The 19,495-nt window shown below is 40.5% G+C and overlaps 3 protein-coding genes across 5 annotated transcripts in view; 2 read left to right on the forward strand and 1 right to left on the reverse strand.

Moving 5' to 3' along the window:
* The window catches only part of LOC116673358 (peroxisomal succinyl-coenzyme A thioesterase), a 12,766-nt gene extending 8,602 nt beyond the window's left edge, over window positions 1-4,164 (reverse strand). Inside the window, exon 1 of one of the 2 annotated variants that reach the window (XM_032505653.1) lies at window positions 4,070-4,164. The gene's annotated coding sequence lies outside the window, so the exon portion shown is untranslated. Of the gene's footprint in view, window positions 1-2,497; window positions 2,680-4,069 lie in introns of those variants that run through there. The other variant, XM_032505652.1, reaches the window with a different exon arrangement.
* A 520-nt stretch (window positions 4,165-4,684) lies between these two features.
* ssbp1 (single-stranded DNA binding protein 1) lies at window positions 4,685-15,297 on the forward strand. Of its 2 annotated transcripts, none has more exons than XM_032505676.1 (7): window positions 4,685-4,774; window positions 5,633-5,703; window positions 7,000-7,057; window positions 7,177-7,317; window positions 9,290-9,377; window positions 13,285-13,373; window positions 14,208-15,297. In XM_032505676.1, the coding sequence occupies exons 2-7, from the start codon at window positions 5,680-5,682 to the stop codon at window positions 14,249-14,251; spliced, it is 444 nt and encodes a 147-aa protein (XP_032361567.1). In that variant the 5' UTR covers window positions 4,685-4,774; window positions 5,633-5,679; the 3' UTR covers window positions 14,252-15,297. The 2 variants fall into 2 exon arrangements, with proteins under 2 accessions (XP_032361567.1, XP_032361568.1); XM_032505677.1 differs by having other exon boundaries at window positions 4,686-4,774; window positions 5,626-5,703.
* Window positions 15,298-16,355: 1,058 nt separating this feature from the next.
* The window catches only part of creb3l2 (cAMP responsive element binding protein 3-like 2), a gene marked incomplete at its 3' end in the record, with an annotated part of 28,636 nt that continues 25,496 nt past the window's right edge, over window positions 16,356-19,495 (forward strand). Inside the window, 1 exon segment of the mRNA XM_032505641.1 lies at window positions 16,356-16,960. Coding sequence (XP_032361532.1) covers window positions 16,862-16,960 — 99 coding nt within the window. The 5' untranslated portion in view covers window positions 16,356-16,861.

The raw sequence follows: 19,495 nt of genomic DNA on the forward strand, positions 1-19,495 counted from the left end.
AGTCGGGGTTACTGGCGGACGCCTCTCCTTGCGACCGCCCATTTGCGCGTCACTCGTACCCTGAAAATTGTCGCCAATGAAAAATGAACTCCCTGCTGAGTTCATTGATACCTCACACAAGCCTATACGTCATACAGGTCATTATCTGGGAAAGGGGGCGTGGCCGCATCATAGGGGGGTGGGTCAAACATCACCAATGAAAAAGGAAGTCTCTTCTGAGTTCATTGATACCTCACACAAGCCTATACGTCATACACATCAATATCTGTGAAAGGGGGCGTGGCCGCATCATATTGGGGCGGGTCAAACGTCACCAATAAAAAAGGAAGTCCCTGCTGAGTTCATTGATACCTTACACGAGCCTATACGTCATACAAGTCATTATCTGTGAAAGGGGGCGTGGCCGCATAATAGTGGGGCGGGTCAAACATCACCAATAAAAAAGGAAGTCTCTGCTGAGTTCATTGATACCTTACACAAGCCTATACGTCATACAGGTCACTATCTGTGGAAGGGGGCGTGGCCGCACCATAGGGGGGCGGGTCAAACATAATCAATGAAAAATAAAGTCTCTGCTGAGTTCTATGGCACCTCACACAAGACTGTACCTATAACGGTTCAAATGTTATGAAAGGGGGCGTGGCCTGAGTGACTGGGCGTGGTCATAATATAGGGGCCGCCTCAGTATCACATGTAGACCACACGTTCTAAGTTTCATGTAAATCGGATGATGTTTGTCATATAAGGCATATTTCTTGTTGCCAGATGGTGGCGCTATCTCCAAAACTCCATATTGGCCTGTAGGTGTCCTCAGGCCTGGACTCTTGGTGTTTGTGGGAAATTTCAAGCAGATAGGACAACATACACTGTAGTTACAGCCAATTTCATCTTCATCGCTAAACACCCAAAATGGCCGCCATGCCACGCCCACACCGTTTGACAAAAAGTTTTTCTTTTAATAACTTTTCATCTTCAACATCTTAAGATGACTCAGACTGAATTTGAAGTCGATCTGATGAAATCTCTAGGAGGAGTTCGTTAAAGTATAGCACCTTGTCTTTTAGAACTACTTCCTGTTGCCACTAGGGGGCGCTATGACTTTGAGCGAATTTCGGCATGTAGATGTCGTCAGGGGCGGACTCTGATGAATCCTGAAAAGTTTCAAGCCAATTGGACAATGTACACTCAAGTTACACTCACTTCCTGTCATAAGGCATATTTCCTGTTGCCAGATGGTGGCGCTATCTCCAAAAGTCCATATTGGCCTGTAGGTGTCCTCAGGCCTGGACTCTTGGTGTTTGTGGGAAATTTCAAGCAGATACGACAACGTACACTGTAGTTACAGCCAATTTCATCTTCATCGCTAAACACCCAAAATGGCCGCCATGCCACGCCCACACCGTATGACGAAAAGTTTTTCTTTTAATAACTTTTCATCGGTAACATCTTAGGATGATACACACCAAGTTTGAAGTTGATCGGATGAAATCTCTAGGAGGAGTTCGTTAAAGTATAGCACCTTGTCTTTTAGGCCTACTTCCTGTTGCCACTAGGGGGCGCTATGACTTTGAGCCAATAGCGGCGTGTAGATGTCGTCAGGGGCGGACTCTGATGAATCGTGAAAAGTTTCGAGCTAATCGGACAACGTACGCTCAAGTTACACCCACTTCCTGTTTCGGTGGCGAATCGCACAAAATGGCCGCCCCGCCACGGCCACGCCCTATGACGAAAAGTTTTTCTTTTAATAACTTTTCATCGTTAACATGTTAAGATGACACACACCAAGTTTGAAGCTGATCGGACGAAAGCTCTAGGAGGAGTTCGTTAAAGTACGACATGTGGAAATGGCCAAAATCGCACAAATTTCGCACATTCAAAACAAAATGGCGGACTTCCTGTTGGGTTTAGGGGGGGGCTACCATGGAGTTTTATGTCCGCCCTGCCATGCTACATATGTGTACCAAGTTTCGTGAGTCTACGATAAACGTAGTGCAGGGGCTGAATTTTCGTAATATTGTAGGTGGCGCTAGCGAGCCATTTTTGTGCGCCTATTCCCGAAACCATTAAAATACGTAAATTTTCACCAGACTTGATGCGACCGCCAAATTTGATGAGTTTTTGAATATGATAAGTCCTCCAAAAAGGCAATTCATTTGACGGAAAAAGAAAGAAAGAAAGAAAGACTTCCTTCGCCGCCTGTCGGCGCTCGGGCCCTAACTAAATTACCAAATAAGAACTAAATGCATCTCAGCCAGTTACGACAGTAAAAAGCATCTAAAGAACATGTAGCTGATAATACGTTTTGAGTGCTGGACTTTTACTGGTGTAACGGCAATTTTCCAACTTTTCCAATGTCCTCTTGTTGTCAATATTAAACATGCAGCCTGCGTACAGTAGGATATGTGATATTGCGCAGACGCAAAGTTCCGCTCGTTGTTTGTGGTCTAGTTTTTGGAGTCTAGGCTATAGTTTAAAGTCAACACGAACATAGGCCTACCAGCTTTGTAATTGTGCCAGCTGTAGCGACGGGGGAATCTGTTGCAGGGGGTCTGTCCCTCTGTCTTCTGAGAACTGTGTACGTCCTGCGGTCGAAAAGTCCGAAACAAATCTCCTCCTTGGTGCGTTCAAAGAGTATAGGAGACGTAGCTACTCGTGTGTTCGAAGCACTTCTACAACAACTACGTAATTATTACGTAATTATGCGAAGGCGGATGTTGACGTGAGTCTGCCGTGGTTAAACCATAGACTGTATATGTATTGATATATATACTGTATATGTATTAATATTAACGGTCTATGGGTAAAACCATGGGTAAAACTACACCGTTCCAATGGTGGACTACAGAGAGCACATCTGGATACTTCGCCCCGCGGTCTCACCCATAGACTTTATATGTAGGCCTGTTAATATTAACGGTCTATGGCCTCACCGTGGTGTTTCTTGTAGTCTCTATCAACGTGGCAGTAGCACATTACTTTATCATCATTTTATTCCCCATCTTATTCTGCATGGAGTTACTACAGCCTACTACCAATTCTATGATAATGATATAATTTTACTGTCAGGGGGCATTTGGCACAATGAGTAGGCCTAGGCTACTTATATGCTGCTGTAGTCTACTTTTACTGCATTTTAATTTTGAATGCAGGTCCAGAGGCCTGTTTTGGGCGTGAAAGACGTCATTTCCTTCATTCTGATACATTTGTTTGCACCAATTTATGGTCAAAAACAGGATCTAAATACACTTTTTCGGACTGCTCACAGCCGCAACAGATAGCTTTAGAGACCCCTTATTGTTTACTAGTGTGGTTTGAGGTGTTGCCTTTAATTATTCCCTGCATGTGATTAATGTGTGACTTTTAAAGTGTGCAGTGGTATATTTTGTATCTGGCCTCCCGTCCCGGTTTGTTCTGGACACCTACCTGTTTTCAATCACTACACACATGACATAAACCACCCTGCTCTGAACAGACATACAAACCACAGCACTGACATAAAGTACTACTTGCATTTTGTGAGGTCAATGTATGTGTGGAGTAGTGGAGTAATGTAATTGAGTAAGATGTAAAAATTAACCTGAAATATAGTGGAGTAGCCTACAGTAGGCTACTTTGAAAAATTGTCGGATATTTCCATCACTGTATAAAAGAATGAATGAAGCATAATGATGTATCTGGTCCTGTATACTGAAGTCATTCATGCAGCGCCTCATCCTCATCATCATATTTATTCAGCACTTATTATTTATTCAGTACTTATTCATGTCCTGCACTTATGGAACCAGTGTACATCCTGCACTTCCTGCTATTGCACTTCTGGTTGGACCTGAACTGCATTTCATTGCCTTGTACCTGTGTAATGACAAGGAAGTTGAATCTAATCTAATCTAATCTAATCTAATCCAATCCAGACACACTGAGGTTATGCAGTTGACAAAATGTAAATGTGTGCCATGTGTGACATTCACTCCAGCTTGTTTCAATACTTCATATCAACTATTTACCCACAAATAGATGTTTGGACCAGTCTTAATATGAAAAGAATATCAGTTGCAGCAAAAGGACTCACTGAGTTAGACACACGTTCCCTACAGGTCCACGAGGGCTCAGAGAAATCTGTTAATCTGCTGCTTTCTGGACTTTTAGACCTTTCAACACACTTTCATTCAGCTGCACTTATTCCTAGCCCTCCCTTGTTGTTTCCTCTGGGGTGTCATTAATCCAGCTACAGGAAAATTAAACTAATTACATGGACAAAGATTACAGTTTTTTGTACAATTGGTTGTAATGGAAAAATGTCACAGGCCATGTAAAGTTTAAACTAAATTTGACATCTGTATTGCTGATGTAACATAGTGAATTATTTTTATTTATTTATTTAATATCTTAATATTTTTTATACTTACACAATCCCCACACTAGGTTACACAAGGTAAACAAAAAAGAATAATTGTCAATAAATAGGATAAAGGATACATTACAAACGTGATCTAACTTTAATTAACTTTCACAACAAAAATACAAAATAAAAATGCAGTTTGTGTAATCATGATGAAGATATTTTAAAAAATGAACATTATTAGAAATATGTAAAATTAAGTTTAATATTCAAATGGTAGTTCATAGGATTTTTTTTTTTTACAGTGCATGTTTAAAACTGATAAACACGACGAAGCGGAACTTTGTCGACATCCGGTAGACTGTCGGACCCTTGTTGAGGTCGGACCGGAAGCAGCGTGAGGTTACCGAAGTCTGTTCTGAAGTCTTGCACCTGGTAAGTTTTAAACAAGCTTTTTTTGTGTCTTTTTTTAACGCATTTTGGTCGCGTTTTCTACCAACACAGTGCCGCTCCTCTGCTGTTTAAGCTACAACAACATGTAAACCAGAACATTTCGAGAAACACGTTCATTGTAAAGATGTATTTCATGTCCACATCCTAATGGCGGGAGAGCCCAGAAGCCTCGTTGCCGCGGTGACTTTGAGTCCACGTTCACTGTTTGAGTCCTGCGCTCGTCCGTCTGCAGACCCAGAAACCCCGCGCGCACTGTATAATATTATATAACAACTAGCCTCACCAGACTCCATGCTAAAAGCTGTTAACGGTGTTGCTGCCCTGCCTGTCGGGTAACACACAGCTCATCTAGCCTGAAACCGTCTTATCACGTTAATTCACTTTACAGTGTTACTAGTACACATCGCTGTATGATAATAAGATTGATTCCGGGGCCCCTTTACACTGCTTTAGTGCTGTTATACACAAAGTAACCAGTTTATCACCTACCTACACCTAGCTAAAAAAAAACCTAATGCAGTCTAATGCAACATTTCCCCTAGAAATCTGACTTTTTTTTATGAAGAATATCATGTTGTTGTTGTGTTGCTTCAACTGTATGATCCTTTATAGCTGTAGTTAGCGATGCTTTGAATTGTTGTGCATTATCCTGAGAGGTGTTTATTTTGTCTGTTTTTATTAATTAGGTTAAATAAAAAATCCCCCTTGATTATTTTAGTTTGCTTGATACTGAATAACACTGGAATTGACTCAGTGTTATACAGTTGCTTGTGTACTTTCTTACCGTCTTAAAGATGACATGTTTACATGACACACATTTTCTGGTTGTTCAGATCTCAGATCCCTACCTTAAAAGTCCTCTGAGCTGTCTGCGCTGCACAGACGAGATGTTGAGAAGTGCCTCAGCACAGGTGAGTAAGACATGATTATGACTAGACCGCATACAGTGTTTCCCCTAGGTTTGTGGAAGACTTTGGTGCATGTATTTTGCAAGGGGGGTTTAGGGTTCCTCCCTCAAGGAAACATTTTTCTTCAGAAGAAAAATGCAGTTTTGACATCCTTTTGGACCAATATTATTTCCATATCTTTGTCTAAAACAGTGGAAAAGCCAGAGCAGTCCACTGGGGACCCACTACCACCATTAGATCTGAGAAAATTCATTTGCTCAGTTTTGATGCTCACATTAATTTTACATCCAACAGTTTAGGGGGTGCCAAAAATGGCTTTAGGTGCTGCGGCTATGCCTTATACTAGTAGGGAAAACCTTGACATCTATCAGGTACACTTATAGAAAGACTGTTCTCAGTTCTCTTAGCATGGATTTGGAGATTAGTGATGTTTTGGTGTTTTTATTGATCAGACTTGCAGATCTTTTTAGCCACACAGATATTTTTAGCCATGCATTGAAATTACTATTCAATTCAAACAACTTTATTTAGTCCAAAAGGGCAATTCCGTTTCCAGACCCGAAGAACCAAAACATTTACACACAAACTCATACACAACAGAGAGCATATTGTCAGAAAGACGTAAGGGACGACGGGCAGCGAGGGTACGCAGCCCTGTTTGAGGCGAGAAATGACAGATACATAAATCAGATTCCCAAACAAGTTGAACACAAGCAGCTTACACCTGAGGAAAACTAAACAGGATGCACGTTCCAGAGACGGTTGACTAGATTTAAAAGTCTGACAGCAGACGGAGTAAAGGACTTTGAATAGCGGTTTGTTTTGCTGAGTGGTGCCCTAAAGCGCCGGCCTGAGGGCAATGTAAACTGTGTGTGGTCCATAATTAGTTTTGGCTTTTTGTACCACACATTTTTTCGAAATGTATCACAATTCCCTCTGTTGAACTCCTCCAACTATATTTTGGAGCAGACCTTCACAGAGCTGTGGAGGCTATTTCTGTCCTTCAGACACCCTCTGGTGGACAAACTGCAACGCCAATGCTCATAACATGGTTGACAGTCCGTTTTTATTTTTTAAATATTCATTTATAAGAATCCTTTATCGGCCATTATAAATACAGATATCGATATATCTGGAAATGCCTAATATCGGCCTGCCGATGTATCGCTCGGGCTCTTATTTAATGCACTTTATACCACACTTTATATAGAAAAACAACTCAGTTGAGTGTATGCCGAAATGTGCACACTGAATACTTGTGGCTTTACAAAGTAAACATTTGATCTCATCCCTCCACAGATTTTCAGACAGGTGGTGCGATACAGAAGCACTGACACCAGCCTCATCCTGGAGAGATGTGAGTCAGCTTTCTGTTTTACTTCCTCTCTCTTATTAATCAAACCTTTCCACTCTTTACGCATGAAACACGGATGTCTAATAACGGGGTTATTACATCTTCTGTGTCTTTTATTCCAGCGATAAACCGTGTGCAGCTGTTAGGCCGAGTGGGTCAGGACCCAGTGATGAGACAAGTGGAGGGTCGTAACCCGGTTACCATCTTCTCCTTAGCAACCAATGAAATGTGGCGGTCTGGAGACGGAGAGATGAGTGCAACAGGTACAGTGTCGAGTCATACTCGATGATAGAAATACAGGAAAACAGTTTTTTTAAAACTTACTGTGCTTTATGCTAAAACAGTAAGAAATCCACATCACGCTACAAACATAAAGACCCACAAATTGATTATGCATATAGTAACTTATCATGCGCCTGAGAAAATATATTCAAGATTTCAGTTTGCTTTTGACAGTGGACAAGATTGTGACAGACCTCTGGTCAGCTGGCACAAACCAACATAAAGCGACCTCACCGGATTCAGCTATTTAGTCCGGTTTTGTTGCTGTCCAGGTGGAAAACGTCGTGACCATCAACGGACAATAAAACCCTCCGCCCAGGCTCATGTAAATTATTTAACATTGTTTGGATCTGACACTTCAGAGCTGTTGGGTAATAATCTGCCACAAAACATCCAGACTTGGACTTTCTTAAAGGAACACGCCGACTCATTGGGACTTTTATCCATCGTATCACCCAGAGTTAGACAAGTCCATACATCCCCTTCTCATCTCCCTGCGTGTCGGAGCTCCGTCTGGTGCACCCGCCGCTAGCTTAGCTTGGAGGAAACCGGCTCCAACTAGCCTACTGCTCCCACTAAGTGACAAAATAACGGCAACATGTTCCCATTTACTTGTGATTTGTATAATCACAGCGTGTACAAATAACAAGGTCACATGAGACACAGTCGTCTTCTAACCGTATAGAAACTGGGAACTATATTCTCAGAAGCCGAAGCACCGCTACTACTGCTACTTGGGCGGTGTGATTTGCTCAGAGCACACAAGAAGCCCTGTGGCGAGGAGCAGAGAGTAACAACGGGGCTTTTCAGGTGTTAAGCTATTCACTCCGCCCAAGTAGCAGTGCTTTGGCTTCTGAGAATATAGTTCCCAGTTTGTTGGATGAGACATATTTGTCTACAAATATGTATTCAGAAAACGCTTGGACTAAATAAACCATTAAAGTAATACATTATTTATAATAAATTGTAATTTCCCCACTGGGGATCAATAAAGTATAAATACATTTTAAAAGAATCGAATTAGATCATCTGATTAGAAGAACATTGCCACAGAGCTGGAAACAAGCCTATTCTTCTTGGCTCCTGTGAAGTTAGTGTTTTGGAGATACATGGTTTTCACAGGACAATGATCTTACAATCTGTTGATTTACCCTTTCAACAGGAATGGAACAGTTACGTATTAACACATTGTCTTGTTGAATAATCTTTATATTAGCAAGTATTGTCATGATATTGACAGCCTATGGACTTATTTATGGGTTGAGCTTTTGAGAATGAATTGGCCATGGAGCCGGGGGTTAAATAAGTCGAGATATTACTGGGACACTAGCTGGAAATTGTTCTCACGATCTGCTCTTCAAGTGTCGTATTTTGCCACTAGAGGTCATTGTTACACTCTTGATTTCTTTCTCTTAAAGTGAACACATACTACATTACTGTTATTGTATTTTTAAATATGTACAGCATGTGAAGGTGAATTAAATCGACACAAAAAGGCACAATAATACTGTGTCTGACCCTATAAGCATTAAAAAAGGAAACGTTAAGTCAGTACAGACAGCCTTCAGTGGAGGTTTACATATACTCATGTTTTTATTATCTGTTTTTACAAGGTTTTTAGTCACCTGTAGGCTGTAAACGTCCATTATGCAAATCAGAATCTGGTTTAATGCCAAGTAGGTTTTCACATACAAGGAATTTAAAACGGGCACAATAAACAGTACAAGTCAAGAATCTGAAAATTAAAAAATAGACCTTTACAATTAAAGATTTGTTGATAATATGTGTACATTAAAGGCCTTAAATGCCCCAAATCATCAAAAAGAAATCTATTGACTAAGCACTGTGCTAATGTTGACAGTATAAAGCATATAAGGAAGTGTGCGGACAGCGGTTGTGTTGATCGTGTGGTGTCCATGAGGCTGATGTACGCGCTGTGTTTTGTGACTCCAGGGGACATCAGCCAGAAGACGACGTGGCACCGCGTGTCGGTGTTCAAACCTGGTTTGAGAGACGTGGCCTACCAGTACGTCAAGAAAGGGTACGAGCAACACGCCGCCCGTACGGGCCCAGGACTACACCTCGAATACGTTTGTTTGTTTATAGTGAACCGTACAGCGAGGCAGACAGGAAGTGTGGACAGAGAGGGATGACATGCGTTTTGGTTTTGTGGTTGCCGTCTCAGACCACTACATAATTAAAAGTGAGGCTCTATGCAAAATGTGTCAATCAGCATCTTAAAGGCTATAAAAGTGGCTGCACAAATTTAGCTTTTCCCTTTTTTTTTTATAACATACAGCAGCTGAGGCTAAAAGTATTTAAAGTTCCAGAGGATTCCTGTGGGGAAGTTTTGGTAACCAAAAAAAACTGGATGACCCCTTACACTGCTGTCCATTTGTATGCTTCCTCACATCTGATTCAAGCTGAACACAGCTGCTGTTTCCTGTCCGTGAGGACTCTAGAAATGTTTTGCGTGACATTACAAAACATTAATTTGGCAGATGGCTCTGGCTGGGACCATTTGTCACAGTGAGAGATTTTGTGAACAGTGGTGTCCATCCCTCTAATTATTCTGGGTGCCCTGAGCCATTATGGGCAGTTTTTCTTTTTTTTGTTACATCAGTATGGCAATGTTACTTTTATTTGTCAGGTATTTAATTTTAGTGGGAATGCTGTTCAGCATTCCAACTATTGTTATTCAGTTCTTTATTTATTATTTCGTCTTCCGTACGTTTTTTGGCTCTCCGTATCTTCTGCATACTTTCAGCTATTTAAACCATTCAACTTTTCAAATCTTCAGCTCTTTCAGCAGATGATGGGACCTCTTCAGCAATTTTTCTGCTATTTATACTTTTTCAAATATTAAGCTTTTAAACAATTTTTTTTAACATTAAAGTCAATGAGAGCAAGCTTCAAATCATTCAAATCTTCTTCTGCTTCAAAATGTATCTCCTCCTACATCTTTTCACCTACAGACGTGTTTCAAACTTTAAAACGTTCACAAACTATTCAGCTATTTGGCTCTATCTTTTCAGATTGACATATTTTACAGTTTTTGTGAAAAAGCTGTTTAAGTACAGTGCACATTTTATGATTTTTCTGCATTTATAATGAGTGTGTATTGCGTTTGTTAGAGTGTGGTGTGATGTCATCAGAGTGAAAGGCTTCGAAAAAATTATCTTACTCTGTTCTCTATAACTTGCTCCCACGCCAACAATTCTAACTTGTCATGGACAATTTATACATCAAAACGTAGGTATTCTTGTCTAGTTTCAGCCAATGTGCTCATTTATGCGATATGAATTATACTTTTCGCTCAGCGAGCTTTCAAATGTCAAGAGTTCAGGATATTTCTCCATTCACTGCCATGTTAAACATCCTCCCCCTTTCTGAGCAAAACGCAGAGTGAAGCATTTTTTTACATCGCTGATACGCCCACATTTATATCTTTATCCACATGAATTTTACATCATTACGTTCACAAAGGCCTCCTGATGCTCATGGGCAAGTTATTTATTTTCTATCTCATATCCCTTTGGCGCAATGACCATTTGTTTGGGAGCTGGTTTCACTGTCTAAGGAGCAGAGGTTTCCATTAGCTGACAGGTAAAGAGGGGTACAACAGCTGCGGTCGTTAACTGATTGCAGATCAAAAGAGATGACATCACAGACATCAAAGGCTTCCTAGCTGTGTTTACAAACATGGCCACTGATTAGATGTAGCCATGGCAACGCCTCCCCAGACACTCCAAAACTCTCTATGTCTGTCTGTCTCATCATATATTGCAATGTAAAGCTTCCTGAACAAATCCTTTGGTGTCCACACACACAGACACACACCACACACACACACACACACACACACACAGACACACACACACACAGACATACAAACACACAGAGACACACACACACACAGACACACACACACCACAGACACACAGACACACAAAGAGACACACACACACACACACACAGACACACACACAGACACACACACAGACACACGCGCACACACACACACACACACAAACACAGACAGACACACTCACTCACACACACAGACACACACACACATAGACACACACACTCACACACACAGACATAAACATACACACATACACACAGAGACAGATGGACAGACACACACACACACACACACACAAAAACACAGACAGACACACTCAGTCACACACATAGACAACAAATACACCACACAACACAGCATAGACACACAAACACAGACAACACACACAAACACAGACACACACACACACACACACACACAACAACACAGATAGACACACACACACACATAAACATACACACATACACACAGAGACAGATGGACAGACACACACACACAAACACAGATAGAAACACACACACACACATTCACACACACAGACACACACACACACACACACACAGAGACAGACACACAAAGACACACAGGGACACACACACACAGACACACACACACACAGACAGACACACACATACACAAGGACACACACAGACACAGAGACACACACACACACAGACACACACAGGCACACACAAGCAGAGACACACACTCACAGACACACAGACATGATATATTATATATCAACATGTATAGTTCACTTGGAAGATGTTACTGTGGTGGCGCAGTGGTTATGTCTCATGCCTTTCGTGCCAGAGACCCGGGTTCAAATCCCACAGTGGTTTAACATCATCTAGTGTTAAAACTTTTCAAATCTTCAGCTTTTTCAGCAGATGATGGGACTTCTTCAGCTATTTTTTTGCGATTTATACTTTTTCAAATATTAAGCTTTTAAACCTTTTATTTTAACATTAAAGTCAATGAGAGCAAGCTTCAAATCCTTCAAATCTTCTTCTGTTCCCAAAAGTTTCAGCGACTTCATACTTTCACTTACAGACGTGGTTCAAACTTTAAAACATCTGTGTGTGTGTGTGTGTGTTCAATTCCCACAGCGGGACCTCAACCAAAGTACTCCCCATAAAGACAGTCAACTCCTAGTGATGGCCCAGTGCATATGGACGGGGGTTTGATCCCCGCCGCAGTACATCAACCCTGACAAAGGCATTTACCCCAATATGTTATTCAACTTAATTAAAGCCACTCCGACTTTTTCAAATATTCTCACTACTTAAACATCTTCTTACTGAATTATGCTATTTCTCAAGTAGCTTTAGCATTTCAATTTTTTTAGAAATTTTCCATCTTTTTTACATTATTGTTGTTATTCAACTTAATTAAAAACCATTCCTACTTTTTCAACTTTTTTTACTACTTTAAGTTTCCTACTTTTTTCCACTCTTCTCAAAACTTCAACATCTTCTTACTGACTTAAGCTTTTTCTACAGATTAGCTTTAACTATTCATTTTACTTCATTCATTTAACTATTCAACTAGGTTAGCTTTAGCAATTCAGCTATTCAGCATTCCCACGCATTTTCTGCAGGAAATGCATTTTCTAGTTAATTTTATTAGTCAGAAACTGAACCTCTATCTTTTAACATGTTCTCCATTGATTGTCAAGTAACTTTACTCTCATGATATATGTTGATATATAAAATAAAATGACATATGAGGTCGTCAGAGGATTTTATTTATAGCGCTTGCATCCAGCAGGTACTTTGTTCTTTCGTCCAACATGAGAAACAAAAGTTAGATCTCATCCAGGTTTATTTGCTTTGTTTTATTGTTTTCTCCTTGAAATGCAAATGCAAATAATTGTCATACATTTAGGTCTGCAGAGTTTGTAAAAAAAGTACTCAAGATAAAAGGTTGAGACCTTTTTATCTTGGTGCCCTGCCTTCAGAGAATGTTATTCAGGGACTGAAGATTCAGAAGTGTCAGCCATCACCGTCAGCCAACCAAAACTCACAATAGAGGAACCATCATGCGACTGATCCCGGTTCTCTCTCTTTTTCTCTTCCAGGTCGAGGATTCTCGTAGAGGGGAAGCTGGACTACGGAGAATATGTGGACAAGAACCAAGTCAGACGCCAGGCCACCACCATCATCGCAGGTCAGACAACAAACCAGCTGTTCAGATGTAGGGCTGGCTGCCGGATTCAGTACTTTATGGCCACTCAGGGAATTTTCTCTAAAGTATTGAAAAATGGCTCATCATTCAATATTCAATTTCAATACCAAATCTCATCAGTCAGTGAGGATCAGTCAGTATTTGATAATGTTTCAAAGGAGCTGTGTTTCTCCTTCTTATCGAGTCTGCAGCCTTTCAAACGGTCGGCTGGTTGGTTTGTGTACGGCAACCATAGCAACGCACAGAGCTGACCATAAGGGGGTGGCAGTAGCTCAGTCTGTAGGGAGTTGGGTTGGGAACCGGAGGGTCGCTGGTTCAAGTCCCCATATGGACCAAAGTACAGAGTGTGGATTGGTGGCTGGAGGGATGCCACTTCACCTCCTTCCTCCTCTTGAGCAAGGCACCGTACCCCCCCCCCCCCCAACCGCCCAGGGCGCTGGTCCAGCTGGCAGCCCACTCACTCTGACATTTCCATTTGTGCATGAATAGGTCCTGAGCAATTGTGTGTTTACTAACAAAGTTTACACAGAGTGTAAATTGTAATTTCCCAACTGGGGATCAATAAATATCTTTCACTGTTTTCACTGACAAGAGGCATGTTGACACGGGTATTATGAATTCACTGTGTATGTCTAAAGAAACTTTAAAAACCCGAATAATACAACCAAAATATGCTGTTTACATGACCAGTGTAATATGACAATATTCTGAATAATAGTGGAATATTAGTGTGCATGTAAACCTACTCAGTATTAGGGAGGTTCTTCTCATGTTAGATTATTGTATGAGAAAATTAATTTGACTACTCTTTTCCAGACAACATCGTCTTCCTGAGCGACAACATTCGAGACAGAACTTGAAGCACTTTATCTTTTGTCACCACCCAACAACAAGTCAACTTCTTTTTGTATTCTCTGCAAAATAAAGACTGAGGACCTGAACGCCACCAAGTAAAGGAACTGACTTACCCAAGTAGAAGGGGGACAGATTATGTTGTGACACTCCGGTCGCGTTTGACTGTGACGCCTCCTGCACACCTTGAGGCATCAAGAGAAGCCGAAAGAACCCACTTGTGTAGTATAAATACACGAATACTGATTATGGTTTTATTCGTACTACTTGTACTGAACCGTTAAGATACCGTTTATGCCCTTTTTCTGTGTACTCAAGTTGGATGTATGAGAATAATGTTTGAAATACGAGTTTAAGAGTCAAATGTTTTCACTGTTTGACTCCGTGCAAGATGTTGTAGCTCTGTTAAGAGCAACTCTTACTTGTGTCCTTAGACTAAGGTTATTGTTTTTCTTTGCATTAGTAAAAACTCAGTGAATCAGAATTGTTTCTAGGTGAGGAAAACTGTACAAACTACCAGTCTGATGTTTCTAGGAACTATTTGCAGCTGCAGGTTAATTGTGGTCATTTCAAGGGATTTGTTGACAATAAGAAAGAAATATAGATCATCTCCAGATGGTCCTTCTTGTATGTCTCGCTCGTCTGCTAAATGTCAGCTGGGACTTTTTTTCATGCAAATCTCTTGTCAATGAAAGTTGTTCAACTGGAGAGAAATGTGTGTATTTGCTGAAATGCTCGAGGGTTTAAAAAAGAAAACGAGAGAGAGACCAGCATGCAAATTTAGAGGAAGCGCATTCAATTAAATTTATCCTTTCCCCCCCCCGTCCCTTCTGCAATCAGTTTTTCTGTTCACATTCCTGCGTTGTGCAGTTATAACATTACTGTATGGATTTGATGTTTTATCTAGTCCTGTTTTCGGCTTTGTCTTTTTCTTTCAGCTATCACTCTCATCTGTTTTTCATTTCCTTCCTGGTCAGTGACTTGTTGATTTCAGGTCACAGTGCTGGGACATTTCTCTGTAATGGTTGCTATAACAGACCTTATTTTCTAGACTACTTGTATTAGTATTTGTGTTTATCTTCTACAGTCAGAGGATGCATGATTTAAACTCCAGTCACTTCATAATTTCTCTTACAAAGCACTTAATAGAGGTGGAAAAGTAACCACTAAACTCAGAAATGTATGATGTTAATCATAAAAGAAAAGAGGAAACATTGACAGATATTTGCATAAATACATATATAAACGCATTTTTATGGTGTATGGTTTTAAGTTTATGTTAAATATTTTCGTTTTTTTATCATGTTATTCTTGTATTAGATTTTTCAACTGGTCGTTGATTGGCTGTTTACTTGACAGTGGGGGCGGGCTTAAATCAAAGGTATTCTTGGCCTAATGTTATTGGTTGCGGGTATTCTCAAACTCTTTTCTGATTGGATGCGTCACTTGTCAGTAAAAAGCTCAGAAGATTAGAGCTGACGGTCGAATGGACCGAACAGAGGAGTGATCTGATTGGTCGGTCAGATGGAGTGGGCGTGACTGTGAGTTATGGGAGAAACCTGTGGATTCAGAAGCTGCGTCGTTTTGACCAGGGTGACACCGGAAATGGCTGGAGTGGATTTTAAAACAAAAGCGTAAAAATCATCAAATTCAGTGGGCATGAAAATACACTGGTATTAAAGGAGTGTTTATATATATATATATATATATATATATATATATATATATATAAAATGTTTTTTTAGCATGTTGTTGGACAGCTGAAGAAATAAAAAAAGATTAGAAATAAATAATAATATATGACATGTTTAATGAGGAATAGTTTTCGTATGTCTGTTTTAAATGTTTTTTGGAGCAGTAGGCCTTTGCCCAGAAATGCATGGCTGAATTTACTATCTCCTTTTTTATACACAAGTTTCCTTCATTATAATTTAAAAAAGTAAGAACTTCTAGTAATGGCTTGAAATGAGAAGTGACGTCTTTATTCTGAAATTCAAAACCGGTAACTCTAGTCTGTCAATGTTAGAATTTGACTCTAGTGTCATAAAAAGCTCGAACAGATGAATCATTGACATTTATACCCTACAACTAATCTACAATATATTATAATGCATTCCTGTTATCAGTCGCTCTCGCTTTTATTGTTTTCTTGAGTTTGTTTGATTTCATTTCCCTATTTTCTCAGTTCCTCTGTGACTCCGCCCTTGCATTCCTGTGTGTCTGGGCTGTGAGGAGGAGGAGGAGGAGGAGGAGGAAAGAAAAGCAAAGAAAGGCTGCAGAAAGCTGCCTGTGGACGCTGAACCAGCGAGGAGATGATTAACAACAACAACAACAACAACATCAACCACCACAACAACACTCATCCTCAGTCTGACTGCTACAGCTTTCTGACATAACACATATTAATCCTCAAAGTCTAACCCAGCTGGACGCGTTTCTATTTCTTTTCTTTGACAAGTTCCTGGGAACTTTTTTTTTCCTCCGGAGTTGGAGCTGTGGAGTTTGGGTTCCAGTCCGACTGCATTGCATCAAACCCCGCCGCTGTCTTCGCTGCTTTTTCTTCCGCAAAATCAGCAACCAGCGACCCAGAAGAGCCGAGAGTCTGCGGGGAGGAAACCATGGAGATCCTCGACAGTACTGAACCGTTTTTACACTGGGACAGGAACCTGAGCGAGCTGTCTGAGGCTGGAGAGATGGACAGTGTGCTGTACACCAATGTAAGTTATTGATCAGGGATGGGGGGGGGGTGGGTAAAGGAAATGTGTCGATCAGGGGCCTGGTGATTGGCTCTGCTGCTTCTTATTAGGAATAATCACCTTAATCTCACTTTGATTGAGAGGAGGGGGAGGTGTGTGTGTGTGTGTGTGTGTGTGTGTGTGTGTGTGTGTGGTGTGTTACCTTGCTCTCCATTCACAACTTGAGCCTTGAGGTCCAGGATTCAACTTTTCTCAACTTCATTCCCCCCCTTTTCTTTTCAACATATATATGTTTTTAATATAACAAGATGCTGACAAAGTATTCCAAATAACAGACACATGAACTCATAATGCAAACAATAATTTAAAGATCTATGAACACAGGGTAGGGGTTATATTATATATTATATATTATATATATATATTATAAGAGGGCAAACCCACCTGAACTGTTCGGTCTTGGTCCGTAGTCCAGGGCTGCAACCAAATCATCAATTAATCAATATAATGGGAGGATAAAGTCCAAGGTGATCTCTTCAAATGTTTTGTTTTGTTTAGCAGACCCCCCCCCCTCCAAAGAATATTCAATTTAATTCATTTTTTAATCACATAAAGCAGATAAAAGTAGCACAAACTCACATTTGAGAAGCCAGAAACGGATAATATTGGGCCTTTTGTGGTTGCGTTTAACATGCATTTGACATTGGGGACATCCCAAAGACCAGGACATCCCAGAGACCAGGACGTCCCAGAGACCAGGACGTCCCAGAGAAGGTTAGAAGCTCAGGAGGGATAAGGGGTTAGGGTTGAGTTTTGCCCCAAAACATATTTGTGGTTGAAAATGAGTTGCAAATGAGTACATATACACTAGGAGACTGGGTTAAATGTTTGTAGAAAAAAAAAAGTGTAAGTGTATGCTGTTGCCGTAAGGCAGAGGTACTAATCATGATGAAATAGGTTAAACACACATCACCTACTCAATAAAACGGCTTTCAAATGGCCTTTCGCCTTTTGTTATGTAACTTGATGTGTATGTTCCAGCCATATGTCTGTCTGTGGACCGAGAGGAGAATGTGTGAGATGGAGAAAGTGAGGACAGACGTGTGTGGTGGTGTGTGTGTGGGTGTGTGTGTGGTGTGTGTGTGTGTGTGTGTGGGTTTGGGGGTGTGGGGGGGGGGTGGGGTGGGTGTTTGGAGACGATGGAGGGAGCGTTTGGGTTTACAGGGGGAAAATCCAGCTGGTTTGCAGGATTGGAATCAGACACCACAGAGGCCTACTGAGACAGAGACAACACACACACACACACACACACACACACCACCACACACCACACACACACACACACACTTCTGTAGGAAATCCTGCAGACAGGTAAAGACTTGTGTTTGTTGAAGCTTCAAAGCGTTCAAGCTGTGAATGTGATATTTTAAATAGTCCTGAGGCTGCGATTCGTGTCAAAACCAGCGAACTACACTGTCTTTGTCTTTTCAGGATTCTTGGGGGGGGGGGGGGGGGGGGGGGGGGGGGGATTACATGGGAAAATGACTGACTGATAAAAATGTTCCTTAATAAAGAGGAAATGATAAATAGCAGCTGCAGAATCTCAGTTATGGAAAGCACATTTACTCAAGTACAATTTTGAAATTCTTGTACTTTACTGAAGTATTCTTGTACTCCATTATCTTTAAGAAAGAAATATTGTACTTTTTACTTTACTACATTTATCTTACAGCTTTAGTTTTGACATAAACATAATCTGATGGAGTACTGTCCTACTCATCTCCCCACTACAACAAAGCCCTGACATGCATTTGTCCGTGATAAGAACAGAATAATATAATATATCTTAATAATAACTACTTTTTTAACAAGCACGTTTACCAGCCGAGGAATGTGTCTAATGATGATGATGTTGCATCATGGGAAATGCAGTGTTTTTTGAGTTTGACTCAAACTAAACACTAAAATCTTGATTTTGATAAATCTTATGCCTCTTGCAAACTTTCCAACTTTATGAAAGTGCAACGCATAATGGCTGGAGTTTTTTTAATTAAAAATCATGTAATTTATTTGCATTTAAAGCATAATTTATTGCAACTTGGATCTCATTCTCGTATTGTTTTGCCATCATTTCATCAGTCATGATAACGTTATACTCACTAAAATAGTTACTGAGATCTGGGAACACGTCGGTATTGCTTTAGAAGTCAGAATAGTTATAAAAATAGGTGCTTATGTTTTGGCTAATCGTTGGGTCGTATTAAATATGCACTTGAAGATTAGTTGCTCTTTATATTAGCTGCCTTTAATAACAAAAAATGTCAGTATTTGTGTTAACCCTCTGAGGACGATGATGTTTGACAAAACCCCTAACCAAAAAAACAATACTAAGAAAATTTAATTTCAGACATTTATTTACTATTTTAATCATTTATAACCTAAGACGTTGGTAAACTTATTTCAAGCACCGAAACAATTCGTTCGACACATTGTAAGTTAAGGTTTGTTTTCAAAAGAGACTTAGACTTAGACTTCTCTTTATTGATCCTTTTGGGA

The sequence above is a fragment of the Etheostoma spectabile genome, chromosome 23 (assembly GCF_008692095.1).
Source record: "Etheostoma spectabile isolate EspeVRDwgs_2016 chromosome 23, UIUC_Espe_1.0, whole genome shotgun sequence".
Classification (NCBI taxonomy): Eukaryota; Metazoa; Chordata; class Actinopteri; order Perciformes; family Percidae; genus Etheostoma; species Etheostoma spectabile.

Bases quoted from the DNA above. Each gene is read 5' to 3' on its own strand.
- ssbp1 (XM_032505676.1), top strand. From the start codon at position 5,680: ATGTTGAGAAGTGCCTCAGCACAG. The intron at 7,318-9,289 runs GTACAGTGTCGA...TTGTGACTCCAG, and splicing joins CGGAGAGATGAGTGCAACAG to GGGACATCAGCCAGAAGACG. The intron at 9,378-13,284 runs GTACGAGCAACA...TTTCTCTTCCAG, and splicing joins TACCAGTACGTCAAGAAAGG to GTCGAGGATTCTCGTAGAGG.